This window comes from Cottoperca gobio, unplaced genomic scaffold (genome assembly GCF_900634415.1).
Source record: "Cottoperca gobio unplaced genomic scaffold, fCotGob3.1 fCotGob3_37arrow_ctg1, whole genome shotgun sequence".
NCBI classification, from domain to species: domain Eukaryota; kingdom Metazoa; phylum Chordata; class Actinopteri; order Perciformes; family Bovichtidae; genus Cottoperca; species Cottoperca gobio.
In genome coordinates this window covers 135,001-150,000 of record NW_021166973.1, presented here as the reverse complement: position 1 = coordinate 150,000, position 15,000 = coordinate 135,001, and the positions used below count along the sequence as shown (strand labels likewise).

Genomic DNA, 15,000 nt, shown 5'->3' with positions numbered 1-15,000 from the left:
CTACTACTAATAATAATACTAATACTACTACTACTAATAATACTAATACTACGAATACTAATACTACTAATACTAATACTACTAATACTAATACTACTAATAATACTACTACTACTACTACTACTACTAATAATAATAATAATACTAATGCTACTAATACTACTACTACTACTACTACTACTACTAATAATAATAATAATAATAATAATAATACTAATGCTACTAATACTAATACTACTACTACTACTACTACTAATAATACTACTACTAATAATACTAATAATACTACTACTACTAATGCTACTAATACTACTACTTCTAATACTAACACTAATACTACTATTACTAATACTAATACTACTACTACTACTACTAATACTAATAATACTACTAATACTACTTCTAATACTAATAATACTACTACTACTACTAATACTACTACTAATACTACCAAAACTAATACTACCAAAACTAATACTACTAATACTACTAATACTAATACTATTAATACTACTAATACTACTACTCACTCGCAAACAAGACCCCGAGGTACTTGAACTCCTTCACTTGGGGTAAAGGCTCATTCCCTACCCTGGTGTAGGCAATCCACCGGTTTCCTGCTGAGAGCCATGGCCTCAGATTTAGAGGTGCTGATCCTCATCCCAACCGATGCACACTCGGCTGCGAACCGATCCAGTGACTGTTGAAGGTCACAGACCGATGATGCCATAAGGACCACATCATCTGCAAAGAGCAGCGATGAGATCCTCAGGCCACCGAACTGCAACCCCTCTCCTCCACGACTACGCCTCGATATCCTATCCATGAACATCACGAACAGGATTGGTGATAAAGCGCAGCCCTGGCGGAGGCCAACATTCACTGGAAACGAGTCCGACTTACTGCCGAGTATCCGGACACAACTCTCGCTTTGGATATACAGGGATTGGATGGCCCTGAGAAGTGACCCCCTCACCCCATACTCCCGCAGCACCTCCCATAGTATCACCCGGGGGACCCGGTCATACGCCTTTTCCAGATCCACAAAACACATGTAGACCGGATGGGCGTACTCCCAGGCCCCCTCCAGGATCCTTGCGAGAGTGAAAAGTTGGTCCGTTGTTCCACGACCAGGACGGAATCCGCATTGTTCCTCTTCAATCAGAGGTTCGACTACTGTCCAGAGTCTTCCCCCACCCCTTGATCCAACTCGCCACCAGATGGTGATCAGTTGACAGCTCCGCCCCTCTCTTCACCCGAGTGTCCAAAACATGCGGCCTCAGGTCAGATGATACGATTACAAAATCGATCATTGACCTTTGGCCTAGGTTGCTCTGGTACCACGTGCACTTATGAGCATCCTTATGTTCGAACATGGTGTTTGTTATGGCCATTCCATGACTAGCACAGAAGTCCAACAACAAACGACCGTTCGGGTTTAGATCAGGGAGGCCCTTCCTCCCAATTACGCCTTTTCAGGTGTCTCCATCGTTTCCCACGTGTGCGTTGAAGTCTCCCAGCAAGACTACGGAGTGCCCTACTGGAGCCCCCTGCAGGGCTCCATTCAGGGTCTCCAAGAAGGCCGAATACTCAGAACTGCGGTTTGGGGCATAGGCACAAACAACAGTCAGAGTTTTCCCCCTCCATAACCCAAAGGCGTAGGGAGGCGACCCTCTCATCCACCGGGGTAAACTCCAACGTAGCGACACTCAACCGGGGACTTGTGAGTATCCCCACCCCGGCCCGGCGCCTTACACCTTGGGCAACTCCGGAGAAGAATAGAGTAGAGTCCAACCCCTATCCAGGAGTACGGTTCCAGAGCCAAGACTGTGCGTAAGCCCCACCATACTACTACTAATACTAATACTACTAATACTCAAACTACTAATAATACTAATACTACTAATACTCATACTACTAATAATACTCATACTACTGCTAATAGTATGGTTATTGTCATTATTGATATCTTAATAATAATCATAATATTATTATTATAAGTCTTGGCCTAACACTGCAGTACCGCTGTCGTCCTGCAGGAGGCGGCGCTGCGAGCCTTCTACCTCCCCGATGAACCTCAGGACTACGAGCTGCAGGAGGTCAGTGGCGTGCAGCATCTCCATAGCGACGACATCCTCAACCGTAACGGCGGTCCAGACAACCGGAGCTCCCCGAAGGATGGGGGGGACGCCTGGCTGCTGAGGGTCAAACCCCGAGACGCCGAGGTCATCAAGGTGCACGCGGGCGGGCCCAGGTGAGACCAAGTCAAAGCCTCAGACTGACGACATTCTCCCAGTTTGTTGACGCTTCCTCCCTCCGTGTGTTTCAGGCCGCGGGCAGCTTCTGTCTCCGTCTCTCGGAGCAGCACGGCGGCTTCAGTCCTCACGGAGGCGCTCGGTCAGCTCGACACACGGGTACCTTTAATCCTCAGACCGCTAGCGTCACATTTAGCAACGTGTTCATGTTCCATCAGGGAAAAAGCCCCAAATATATTAAATATGATATTGTAATTCAGATTAAACTCTGTCGCTGCAACAACATTTAACTTAATGATGACGTCAGCAACATGCAAATCACTGTGTGACGTCATCTGGATGACCGACTTTAAAGCTTTAAAGCGAGGTTTGTAAATAAACTGCGTCATTATTCTGCAGCCACAACGTTGTTGTGCACGTTTACTTGATAATAATAAGTTAAAGTTTGTCAGGACAGAAACAGTTTGTGTAGGTGGATCTTGCTACGTATTTACCATAGAGAGAGTGGCATCGATCTGACTCAGCAGGAAAGACAATAAACATATCTTTCTAAAATTACAAAGTTTCCTTTCCTTTCATGTTTAAGTTCAGGATTTAAAAAATCACTTTATTTTAATTTCCAAATATCCGTGTGTGTGTGTGTGTGTGTGTGTGTGTGTGTGTGTGTGTGTGTGTGTGTGTGTGTGTGTGTGTGTGTGTGTGTGTGTGTGTGTGTGTGTGTGTGTGTGTGTGTGTGTGTGTGTGTGTGTGTGTGTGTGTGTGTCAGGAGGACTCGTCATGCTTCAGCCTGCTGGAGGTTAGCATGAGCAGTAAACAAGGTGAGCGCTGACATCAACACAAACTGCAGAATGTTCCTTTAAAGCTTCTGAAGTTTCTGCAGAAAGTCGATTATCGGCAACATATCATCTGTAAACATCTGCCTCAAAGTTAATATTCTCGTTACAGATTAATAATGAGTCATGTGACATCAGGGAAGCTAACAGTTCAGTCGTTCTGCTCCACACTGCTGCACTAAACTTGATCTTTTACTTGTAAACTTCTGTTTCCATCTTATGTTATGAGTTTTATATATTCTATTTTTATCTTTGTGGGTTTTATTTTTCATTAATGATGTTTTTATGAAGCACTGAGCTGCATTTTGTTGTATGAAAAGTGCTTTTAAATTATAATGATTACGATAATTATAATAATTTGTATTATAATGATTAAAAAAATATATAATTGTTGTTTTATTATTTTAATTTAAAAAACATTTATTATTGTTGTTATTGCGTCTCCGTGTGTCCTGCAGTGCAGAGACAGACGCTGACGCCTCAGGAGAAGATTCAGGACAAGCTGCAGGAGATCAGGAAGGTCGGACGACATCACACACACGTTTAATATCCGTATAATACCTTTATGTGTCAACAGACTCTTAATAACTGCAGAGGTTTGAGTCTGCAGGTGATAAATGTCATTGTGTCTCTCAGGTGTCGTTGCGTCAGATGAACCAGACTCGCTTCTACGTCGTGGAGAACAGGAAGCGTGCGCTGCAGGTGAGCCTGCTGATTGGAGGACTGAGCCCCCTGCTGACCAGAGAGGAGTACATCCAGCTGATCCAGGAACACCTGAGCATCAAGAGTGAGCCCCCTCACACACACACACACACACACACACAGTGTAAGGTCATGGGCGACTGATAAGAGAAATAAACTCTGATATTGAGATAAAAGTCCCAAATTTACGAGCAAAGAATATTTGTTATTATTAAAGTGTTACATTTAAAGGAAAGAAATCACAAGTTTATGAGAAAAAAACTAAAATAGTCTCAAAATAATAATATAATATAATATACAAAATAATAATATAATATACAAAATAATAATATAATATAATATACAAAATAATAATATAATATACAAAATAATAATATAATATAATATACAAAATAATAATATAATATAATATACAAAATAATATATAATATACAAAATAATAATATAATATAATATACAAAATAATAATATAATATACAAAATAATAATATAATATACAAAATAATAATATAATATAATATACAAAATAATAATATAATATAATATACAAAATAATAATATAATATACAAAATAATAATATAATATAATATACAAAATAATAATATAATATAATATACAAAATAATAATATAATATACAAAATAATAATATAATATAATATACAAAATAATAATATAATATAATATACAAAATAATAATATAATATACAAAATAATAATATACAAAATAATAATATTCACGTTTCTTCTTGTGAAATTACGACTTTAATCTCTGAATATTACCCCGACCCCCCCGCACTGCATGTGTGTGTGTGACCTGGGTATATTGAGGAAGATCAGCCCCTCGATGTTGGGTAGCGGGACGTTCTGTGCGTCCACCTGAAGCTGCAGCTCTTTGTGGAGACTCCTGCTGGAGCTCATTTTCTGCAGGCCAACCTTAACGTACACACCTTTGTTATGGAACCTGTGGGGGGGGGGGGGGGGGGGCAGGAAATAAATAAAGTTTGTATTGTGCAGAAACGTGTCTCAGCTCAGACCTGAGTGAACTGAAGTTTTACCTGCTGGTGAATTTATCCGGCTCGTCCTCGCGGGCCTGGTGGAAGTCCAGGCTGAGCTCTGCGTCGATGCCCAGACCGAAGTAGTTGTTCATCTGCACAATCTGACGTTAAAGTTAAAGTTACAACTCTTTTCATTTCTATACAACAAACAACGTGCTTCACATAGAAACAAAGAAATCACAACAATAAAGTGCAAAGAATCAATAAGTCAAAAGAATATAAGTAAATAAACACAAAGGATAAAAACATTAAAACAATGATTCAAACATCATCACTTCAAATATATATTTTATATATTTATAACTCCAGACTCTGTTTATATTATTAGTTTTCCCGACTTTATTTGATGACATTCTTCTCGTAAAGTTTTCTTCTTCTCTATAAATATTCCCGTCCCACCTTGGGGGGCTCCAGGAAGCCGTTGTCCTCGCCGTCCTCAGAGATGTCCTGTGCGTCCAGCAGGATGGTCCAGCGGTCCATCAGAACCTCGTCTGCCTCGTCCACAGAGACCAGGATGTGGTGCGGGTCCTCGCCGCTGTACCCGGCTCCCCAGCGCAGCACGCGAGCCAGGTCGTTCCCTGCAGAGACGGGACAGACTTTAGGACATTATTGGACCTCAGCAGAGCCAGACATTAAGATCCGGCCGTCCTCACCTGTCCCCAGAGGGACGATGCCGATGGGCGGCTCGCGACACACCAGTTTGTGTCGCACGGCCTCCAGCACTCCCAGCACCCATCCCGTCGTCCCATCACCCCCACACACCAGCACCCGGAACCTGGGGACCTCCCGGAAGGTGTGCAGGCTGGAACACAGAAGAAGAAACGTGAGTGAAAATAGATCGATCTCTTCTCGCAGCTAATCAAGCTAAACATGTTTGTCGGGGCGACACAAAGGTCACGCAGTCCTCCAGCCCCCGAGACCCTCAGAGACTCCACGAGACCTCCGAGACTTCCAGAGACCCAGAGACCCCCGAGACCTCCAGAGACCCGAGATCTCCAGAGACCCCCGAGACCCCCGAGATCTCCAGAGACCACCGAGACCCCCAAGACCCCCGAGATCTCCAGAGACCCCCGAGACCTCCAGAGACCCCCGAGACCTCCAGAGACCCAGAGACCTCCAGAGACCCCCGAGACCTCCAGAGACTCTCGAGACCTCCAGAGACCCTCGAGACTCCCGAGATCTCCAGAGACCCCCGAGATCTCCAGAGAACCCCGAGACCTCCAGAGAACCCCGAGATCCCCGAGATCTCCAGAGACCCCAGAGACCTCCAGAGACCCCCAAGATCTCCAGAGACCCCAGAGACCTCCAGAGACCCCCGAGTTCTCCAGAGACCCCGGAGATCTCCAGAGACCCCCGAGTTCTCCAGAGACCCCCAAGATCTCCAGAGACCCCCAAGATCTCGAGAGACCCCCGAGACCTCCAGAGACCCCCAAGATCTCCAAAGACCCCAGAGACCTCCAGAGACCCCCGAGACCTCCAGAGACCCCCGAGACCTCCAGAGACCCCAGAGACCTCCAGAGACCCCCGAGATCTCCAGAGACCCCAAGAGACCCAGAGACCTCCAGAGACCTCCAGAGACCCCCGAGTTCTCCAAAGACCTCCAGAGACCCCCGAGACCCCTGTGTGCAGAAACCAGTTTTCTGTGTGGAGGGGAGGCTGCAGTTTATGTGTCGCATGTGTACGAGAGGGATGAAGACACGTAGAGATGCATCCTGTAGATAAATAAATATTATTTTCAGTATCAATTAATCTGCAGATTATTTTCAACATTAATGTTTTGGAGAGAAATGTGCTTCAGGATGAAGTCTTGAAATGTCCAAAAATATTCACTTTAATGTGAATAAAACAGAAAAGCAGAAAGTATAGTACTTTAAGTATTTCTGATTTTCTGATTCTGATTTATAAACTGAAAACTGCGTTTTAAAACAAATTCACCCTAAAAATGAAAAATGAAACAAAAGTATAAAGTATACACGATTTATATTTAAACTTATACGACAGCTCTTAGAAAAGTTTTACTGCTGAACTGGAAGAAGAAACATTTAGGACGCGTCTGACCCCATATTATTATTTATTTGTTTACATATTTATTTATTTACCACTCAAATTTTAAATGCTATTCTTTATCTTGTTTATTATTAATAATAATAAATATTATTTATTACTTATTTTATTGTTTAATTCATTTTATTTTTTATATTTCACAATCATTATCAAATGGAACGTATTAATATGTAATTAATTGTAAGTGTTTAAAGGATCGATTATATTAAACAGTAACTCTAACAGGAAATATTTAACTGTATTTTATTGATTTACTGCATTTTATATAACTTTTAATACCAATAATAAATGTGAAGAAGAAAAAGTCCAACATTCAGAAACATAAAAACATCCTGTGAATATTCTTCGTAGATAAAATGTGTAAATTTCACTTCAGGTGCGTTTGTTTCTCTCACCCAGCCAGCGGTCCTCCGTTAGAAATGTCAAAGACCTGATGAGGGTTCAGAAGTTTCCTGAAGTTGTAGAGAAGCTCTCGGCCTTTCAGCCCGCCGCTCTTCGGGTTGACGAACACCAGAAGGGGACAAACGTCTCCCAGATCGTTCTGCTGAGAGACGACAGCAATATTCAGAAAACACGACGATTACAGCGAATTTAAGTTTCAAATAAATCACAAAGCCGGGGATAGGGGGGGGACATTCAGAGACACTTAAGACTTTCCCAGATTAAAGGACATTTAATATTAAAGTACTTAAATATTCTCGGACATTAAAGTTCTATGTTTACGAGGAAAATAACTAAAATATTCTCTGAAACTATAAAATCATAAATTTGAATAATTTATTTTTTAATTCTCTGACATTAAATTTACAAAATTAACAAGAGAAAGAAATTTGACAATAAAAGTGTTTTTTAGATTATATTTCACATAAATATAAATGATTTTATAATCTAAATAATATTCTAGTTTCTTTCTGGTAAAATGACGACTTTAATCTCATCATACATGAAACGTTTTCTCACCACAATCTCTGGAATAACGAGCGAAGTGAGCGTCTTGTTGTTGACGGTCGTGTCTTTAGCCAACATGTAGATCCTCTCGGCTTCAGAGAAGCACGAGACCTGCAGCGCCGCCGCTCCTACGAGGAAATGTGAAGTTTATCTGAGTACTTCCTCACTGAGCACAACAATCCAACCTTTACATTCAGACTATACAGAGGGTCTAAGAACAGAGGGTGTAAGGACAGAGGGTCTGAGGACAGAGGGTCTAAGGACAGAGGGTGTAAGAACAGAGGGTGTAAGGACAGACGGTCTAAGGACAGAGGGTCTAAGAACAGAGGGTCTAAGGACATAGGGTCTAAGGACATAGGGTCTGAGGACATAGGGTCTGAGGACAGACGGTCTAAGGACAGACGGTCTGAGGACAGACGGTCTGAGGACAGAGGGTCTGAGGACAGAGGGTCTAAGGACAGAGGGTCTAAGAACAGAGGGTCTAAGGACATAGGGTCTGAGGACATAGGGTCTGAGGACATAGGGTCTGAGGACAGACGGTCTGAGGACAGAGGGTCTAAGGACAGAGAGTCTAAGAACAGAGGGTGTAAGGACAGAGGGTCTAAGGACAGAGGGTCTAAGAACAGAGGGTGTAAGGACAGAGGGTCTAAGGACAGAGGGTCTAAGAACAGAGGGTGTAAGGACAGACGGTCTAAGGACAGAGAGTCTAAGGACAGAGGGTGTTGTATGCTGTACAGTCTGTAAACACTGAGACAAATGTATAATTTGTGATATTGAGCTATATAAATTGATTTGATTTGAATAAGAAGAAGCAGACAGGAAGTGAAGAAGACTTCACTTCACTATATATATATATATATATATATATATATATATATATATTCACGTTTTATATAAAGTACTTTATTTACAGGTCTGAACATCTACGGAGTAATCCTTCTGTACCGACAACACATTTAGAAGAATCCACAAAATAAATCCTCAATTTGAATAAATCTGTTTTTTGAGGCGAAACACAAACAAATACGGATCAAAGCAGAATCTGTTTCAATAAAGGTCAACGTTTGGACTTTACAAACTTACAAACTGGAGTTTTTGGAAAAAAGTGATGAGAAAAAAAATGTGTCCATAACATGTGAGCTGGTAAAGCTTGGATCTCGGCACATACCCCTGAAGTCCAGAAACCATGACGCCTCACCTTGACTGGAGTAGATGTGGCTGATGACGACCAGGTGACCTGCGGGACAGACAGGAAGCAATAATCAAGGATCAACAAGGATCAACCCCTAGTTATGCTGCTATAGGCTTAGACTGCCGGGGGACACCTCCCTGCTCTCCTCCTTCTCTTCCTCTGGCAGGTTGCCACTGATAAAGTTTACGTCAGGATCAGGAATCGTGGCTGCGCCTGCTGACCTGGTCCTGCTGGACACCAGGAAGCCTTTTTGACATTTTCCTGGATTCATCCAAACTTTCTATTTTTTCAACACAACAAAATTTCTGTCAAATGTTGTATTTGTACTATGTTGTTTATCCTGTACACACAACATCTATTGCACGTCTGTCCGTCCTGGGAGAGGGATCCCTCCTCAGTCTCTCCCTGAGGTTTAGAACATTTCCCCCTTTAATTATGGGGTTTCTTTTAGGAAGTTTTTCCTTGTGCGATGCGAGGGACTAAGGACAGAGGGTATAAGGACAGAGGGTCTAAGGACAGAGTGTCTAAGGACATAAGGTCTGAGGACATAGGGTCTAAGGACAGAGTGTCTAAGGACATAAGGTCTGAGGACAGAGGGTCTGAGGACAGAGGGTCTGAGGACAGAGGGTCTAAGGACAGAGGGTCTAAGAACAGAGGGTCTTAAGAACAGAGGGTCTAAGAACAGAGGGTCTGAGGACAGACGGTCTGAGGACAGAGGGGTGTAAGGACATAGGGTCTGAGGACATAGGGTCTGAGGACAGAGGGTCTGAGGACAGAGGGTCTGAGGACAGAGGGTCTAAGAACAGAGGGTGTAAGGACAGAGGTTATAAGAACAGCGGGGTCTAAGAACAGAGGGTGTTTGTAAGGACAGACGGTCTGAGGACAGAGGGTCTGAGGACAGAGGGTCGTAAGAACAGGGGGTTGTAAGACAGAGGGTCTAAACTAAGAACAAGGGTCTAAGGACAGAGGGTCTAAGAACAGAGGGTCTAAGGACAGAGGGTCTAAGGACAGAGGGTCTAAGAACAGAGGGTCTAAGAACAGAGGGTCTAAGAACAGAGGGTCTAAGAACAGAGGGTCTAAGGACATAGGTGTAAGGACAGAGGGTCTAAGAACAGAGGGTCTAAGAACAGAGGGTGTATGGACAGACGGTCTGTGGACAGAGGGTCTAAGGACAGAGGGTGTAAGGACATAGGGTCTGAGGACATAGGGTCTGAGGACAGAGGGTCTGAGGACAGAGGGTCTAAGAACAAAGGGTCTAAGGACAGAGGGTCTAAGAACAGAGGGTCTAAGGACAGAGGGTCTAAGGACAGAGGGTCTAAGGACAGAGGGTCTAAGAACAGAGGGTGTAAGAACGGAGGGTCTAAGAACAGAGGGTCTAAGGACAGAGGGTCTAAGAACAGAGGGTCTAAGGACATAGGGTGTAAGGACAGAGGGTATAAGAACAGAGGGTCTAAGAACAGAGGGTGTAAGAACAGAGGGTCTAAGAACAGAGGCTGTAAGGACAGAGGGTCTAAGAACAGAGGGTCTAAGAACAGAGGGTGTAAGGACAGACGGTCTGAGGACAGAGGGTGTAAGAACAGAGAGTCTAAGAACAGAGGGTCTAAGAACAGAGGGTCTGAGGGCATAGGGTCTGAGGACATAGGGTCTGAGGACATAGGGTCTGAGGACAGAGGGTCTAAGGACAGAGGGTCTGAGGACAGACGGTCTAAGAACAGAGGGTGTAAGAACAGAGGGTCTAAGAACAGAGGGTGTAAGGACAGACGGTCTGAGGACAGAGGGTCTAAGGACAGAGGGTCTAAGAACATAGGGTCTAAGGACATAGGGTCTAAGGACATAGGGTCTGAGGACATAGGGTCTGAGGACATAGGGTCTGAGGACATAGGGTCTAAGGACAGAGGGTCTAAGGACAGAGGGTCTGAGGACAGAGGGTCTAAGAACAGAGGGTCTAAGGACAGAGGGTCTGAGGACAGAGGGTCTAAGAACAGAGGGTGTAAGAACAGAGGGTCTAAGAACAGAGGGTGTAAGGACAGAGAGTCTAAGAACAGAGGGTCTAAGAACAGAGGGTCTGAGGGCATAGGGTCTGAGGACATAGGGTCTGAGGACATAGGGTCTGAGGACATAGGGTCTAAGGACAGACGGTCTGAGGACAGAGGGTCTAAGGACAGAGGGTCTGAGGACAGAGGGTCTAAGAACAGAGGGTCTAAGGACAGAGGGTCTGAGGACAGAGGGTCTAAGAACAGAGGGTGTAAGAACAGAGGGTCTAAGAACAGAGGGTGTAAGGACAGACGGTCTGAGGACAGAGGGTGTAAGGACAGAGGGTGTAAGGACAGACTGTCTGAGGACAGAGGGTCTGAGGACAGAGGGTCTAAGGACAGAGGGTCTGAGGACAGAGGGTCTAAGAACAGAGGGTGTAAGGACAGACGGTCTGAGGACAGAGGGTCTAAGGACAGAGGGTCTAAGAACAGAGGGTCTAAGGACATAGGGTCTAAGGACATAGGGTCTAAGGACATAGGGTCTGAGGACATAGGACATAGGGTCTAAGGACATAGGGTCTGAGGACATAGGGTCTGAGGACATAGGGTCTGAGGACAGACGGTCTGAGGACAGTGGGTCTAAGGGCAGAGGGTCTAAGAACAGAGGGTCTAAGAACAGAGGGTGTAAGAACAGAGGGTCTAAGAACAGAGGGTATAAGAACAGAGGGTCTAAGAACAGAGGGTGTAAGGACAGACAGTCTGAGGACAGAGGGTGTAAGAACAGAGGGTCTAAGAACAGAGGGTCTAAGAACAGAGGGTGTAAGGACAGACGGTCTGAGGACAGAGGGTCTAAGGACATAGGGTCTGAGGACATAGGGTCTGAGGACATAGGGTCTGAGGACATAGGGTCTGAGGACAGACGGTCTAAGAACAGAGGGTGTAAGAACAGAGAGTCTAAGAACAGAGGGTGTAAGGACAGACGGTCTGAGGACAGAGGGTCTAAGGACAGAGGGTCTAAGAACAGAGGGTCTAAGGACATAGGGTCTAAGGACATAGGGTCTGAGGACATAGGGTCTGAGGACATAGGGTCTAAGGACATAGGGTCTAAGGACAGACGGTCTGAGGACAGAGGGTCTAAGGACAGAGGGTCTGAGGACAGAGGGTCTAAGAACAGAGGGTCTAAGGACAGAGGGTCTGAGGACAGAGGGTCTAAGAACAGAGGGTGTAAGAACAGAGGGTCTAAGAACAGAGGGTGTAAGGACAGACGGTCTGAGGACAGAGGGTCTAAGGACAGAGGGTGTAAGGACAGAGGGTCTGAGGACAGAGGGTCTGAGGACAGAGGGTCTAAGAACAGAGGGTGTAAGGACAGAGGGTCTGAGGACAGAGGGTCTAAGAACAGAGGGTGTAAGGACAGAGGGTGTAAGGACAGACTGTCTGAGGACAGAGGGTCTGAGGACAGAGGGTCTAAGAACAGAGGGTGTAAGAACAGAGGGTCTGAGGACAGAGGGTCTAAGGACAGAGGGTGTAAGGACAGAGGGTCTGAGGACAGAGGGTCTAAGAACAGAGGGTGTAAGGACAGAGGGTGTAAGGACAGACTGTCTGAGGACAGAGGGTCTGAGGACAGAGGGTCTAAGGACAGAGGGTCTGAGGACAGAGGGTCTAAGAACAGAGGGTGTAAGGACAGACCGTCTGAGGACAGAGGGTCTAAGGACAGAGGGTCTAAGAACAGAGGGTCTAAGGACATAGGGTCTAAGGACATAGGGTCTGAGGACATAGGACATAGGGTCTAAGGACATAGGGTCTGAGGACATAGGACATAGGGTCTAAGGACATAGGGTCTGAGGACAGACGGTCTGAGGACAGAGGGTCTAAGGACAGAGGGTCTAAGAACAGAGGGTCTGAGGACAGAGGGTGTAAGGACAGAGGGTCTAAGGACAGAGAGTCTGAGGACAGAGGGTGTAAGGACAGAGGGTCTGAGGACAGAGGGTCTAAGAACAGAGGGTGTAAGGACAGAGGGTCTGAGGACAGAGGGTGTAAGGACAGAGGGTCTGAGGACAGAGGGTGTAAGGACAGAGGGTCTGAGGACAGAGGGTGTAAGGACAGAGGGTCTGAGGACAGAGGGTGTAAGGACAGAGGGTCTGAGGACAGAGGGTGTAAGGACAGAGGGTCTGAGGACAGAGGGTGTAAGGACAGAGGGTCTAAGGACAGAGGGTGTTGTATGCTGTACAGTCTGTAAACACTGAGACAAATGTATAATTTGTGATATTGAGCTATATAAATTGATTTGATTTGAATAAGAAGAAGCAGACAGGAAGTGAAGAAGACTCAGGGGACGTTACCCCCGGCTCACATGGAGGATTACTGAACGGGTCGAGTCAGGGCCCCCCCTGGTCCTCACCTACTGTCACTCAAAGAGACACCAACCAGGAAGAGACTCAAACAACTACAAAGAGGGTCAACAACTATAGAGTGTGCGTGTGTTGCTCCTCTCTCTGTGTGCGTGTGTGTGTGGGCTCAGGACTGGACTCAGAAATACGCCATGTGACCCTCTTCTTCTCCTCCTCCTCCTCCCTGCTGGAATAAACTGTTTGATTTTCTCATGTGGCCACGCCTCCTCCCTCATCAGCCAATAACAGCAATTTGTTCTTTTTTTTTTTTTGTCCTAAAATGCTTTTAAATTCTTTTTTTTCTCTGCTTTTCAAAATAAAATGTAAAAAATAAACCAGGTGAAGGGGTGAGTACTCTGAGCTGTGAATGTGCCAACTGCAACAAAAAACACAAAGCAGAGTGGACTGAAGAGAGAACTGTTAAATAAAATAATAATTTAATGCATGTCAGTGATTGGTTCATGTGCTGCTGAGATAAAAAAGAAGAAACGACAGCTTTTTTTGGTTTTATTCTGTTTTTGTTTTGTTTTTAGACGAGAGAGCCGTTCATCCATCATCCAACACTGTTCTCTTTTTGCACTGAAGATGAAACTCAAAGTTCTCAACGGCTGATTGATCAACGAATTGCTCTGTGATGGGTTTTTTCTCAATAAAGTTGAACAAATTGCAGTTTTTCTGTTGTACTGTGTTTTATTTTCTTCTCTAACGTTTGTCTTCATGGCAGCAACAGAAGATGAATTATCTCTTAATCTGAAAGTCTTTTTCTCCTTTAATCGCTCATTCAGAACATTTTGTATACTGCTGGGTACTTTAATCTATAATACATTTATGAGTTCATTTACATTCTTTATTAATCTGCAAAGTAACAGAAGGTGTCGGACATTTAATGCACACATTTGTGCCTTTTGTCTTGTTTACAGAAACCTAATTGACATTTTGACTTTAAAGTAAGAATAAAGTTTACAGAAAACAAGTACAAATATATTGCAGTTTGGTTAGTGACTCAAACATCTGATGGGATGCTTGTGAACTTCCCCCAGTGAGCAATAAAGTTTTATCTGAATTTATAATATATCACAAAATATTAAGCACAGTACTTCAGTAAATGTACTGCAGAAGGAGAATAATGGGAAGAAGAAGTAGAGGGCGCTCCTGATTGGACAGGCGTTAACCAATGAAATGAGGAGAAAACGTTTCGCGGGCGAGTTTTCAGCAGTTAGCAACTGGACTTCAGTACAAACACAATAAGCACGGTAAGCTTTTTATAATATATGAAGTTAATGTCCGGTAAACGGTCAATTTATCCGTCGATAGAGGGTTAAAACATTAGATTAAATGTTACAGTATTTACTTAGGAAGGACTACGAACACACAGAGGCTACGGCTGTGGTTCGCCAAGCTAACGTCAGCTAACGTTAGCTGACGTTAGCCACAACGTCAAATATCTGTTGTCAGTGTTGGAAAGTATATTACATTTAGTACTTAGGGACGATATTAAACACGTGTACTGTTCTAGAATATTTCCATTTTGTGTTCAGATCCTTTACTTCAGTAAAAGTAATAATACCACAGTGTAAAAATACTCTGGT

The 15,000-nt window shown here is 44.0% G+C and overlaps 2 protein-coding genes across 2 annotated transcripts in view; one reads left to right on the top strand and one right to left on the bottom strand.

Annotated features, from left to right (window-relative positions):
- The window catches only part of dgkq (diacylglycerol kinase theta), a 16,041-nt gene extending 12,107 nt beyond the window's left edge, over positions 1-3,934 (top strand). Inside the window, exons 9-13 of the mRNA XM_029427819.1 lie at positions 2,040-2,254; positions 2,330-2,414; positions 3,022-3,073; positions 3,547-3,608; positions 3,725-3,934. Of these exons, the coding sequence (XP_029283679.1) occupies positions 2,040-2,254; positions 2,330-2,414; positions 3,022-3,073; positions 3,547-3,608; positions 3,725-3,934 (624 nt within the window). The remainder of the gene's footprint in view (positions 1-2,039; positions 2,255-2,329; positions 2,415-3,021; positions 3,074-3,546; positions 3,609-3,724) is intronic.
- A 620-nt stretch (positions 3,935-4,554) lies between these two features.
- Positions 4,555-15,000, bottom strand: part of LOC115005848 (diacylglycerol kinase theta-like) — a 22,069-nt gene continuing 11,623 nt past the window's right edge. The window contains exons 2-8 of the mRNA XM_029427818.1: positions 9,058-9,096; positions 7,872-7,987; positions 7,307-7,455; positions 5,501-5,649; positions 5,247-5,425; positions 4,848-4,948; positions 4,555-4,753 (exon numbers count right to left, since the gene is read on the bottom strand). Of these exons, the coding sequence (XP_029283678.1) occupies positions 4,555-4,753; positions 4,848-4,948; positions 5,247-5,425; positions 5,501-5,649; positions 7,307-7,455; positions 7,872-7,987; positions 9,058-9,096 (932 nt within the window). The remainder of the gene's footprint in view (positions 4,754-4,847; positions 4,949-5,246; positions 5,426-5,500; positions 5,650-7,306; positions 7,456-7,871; positions 7,988-9,057; positions 9,097-15,000) is intronic.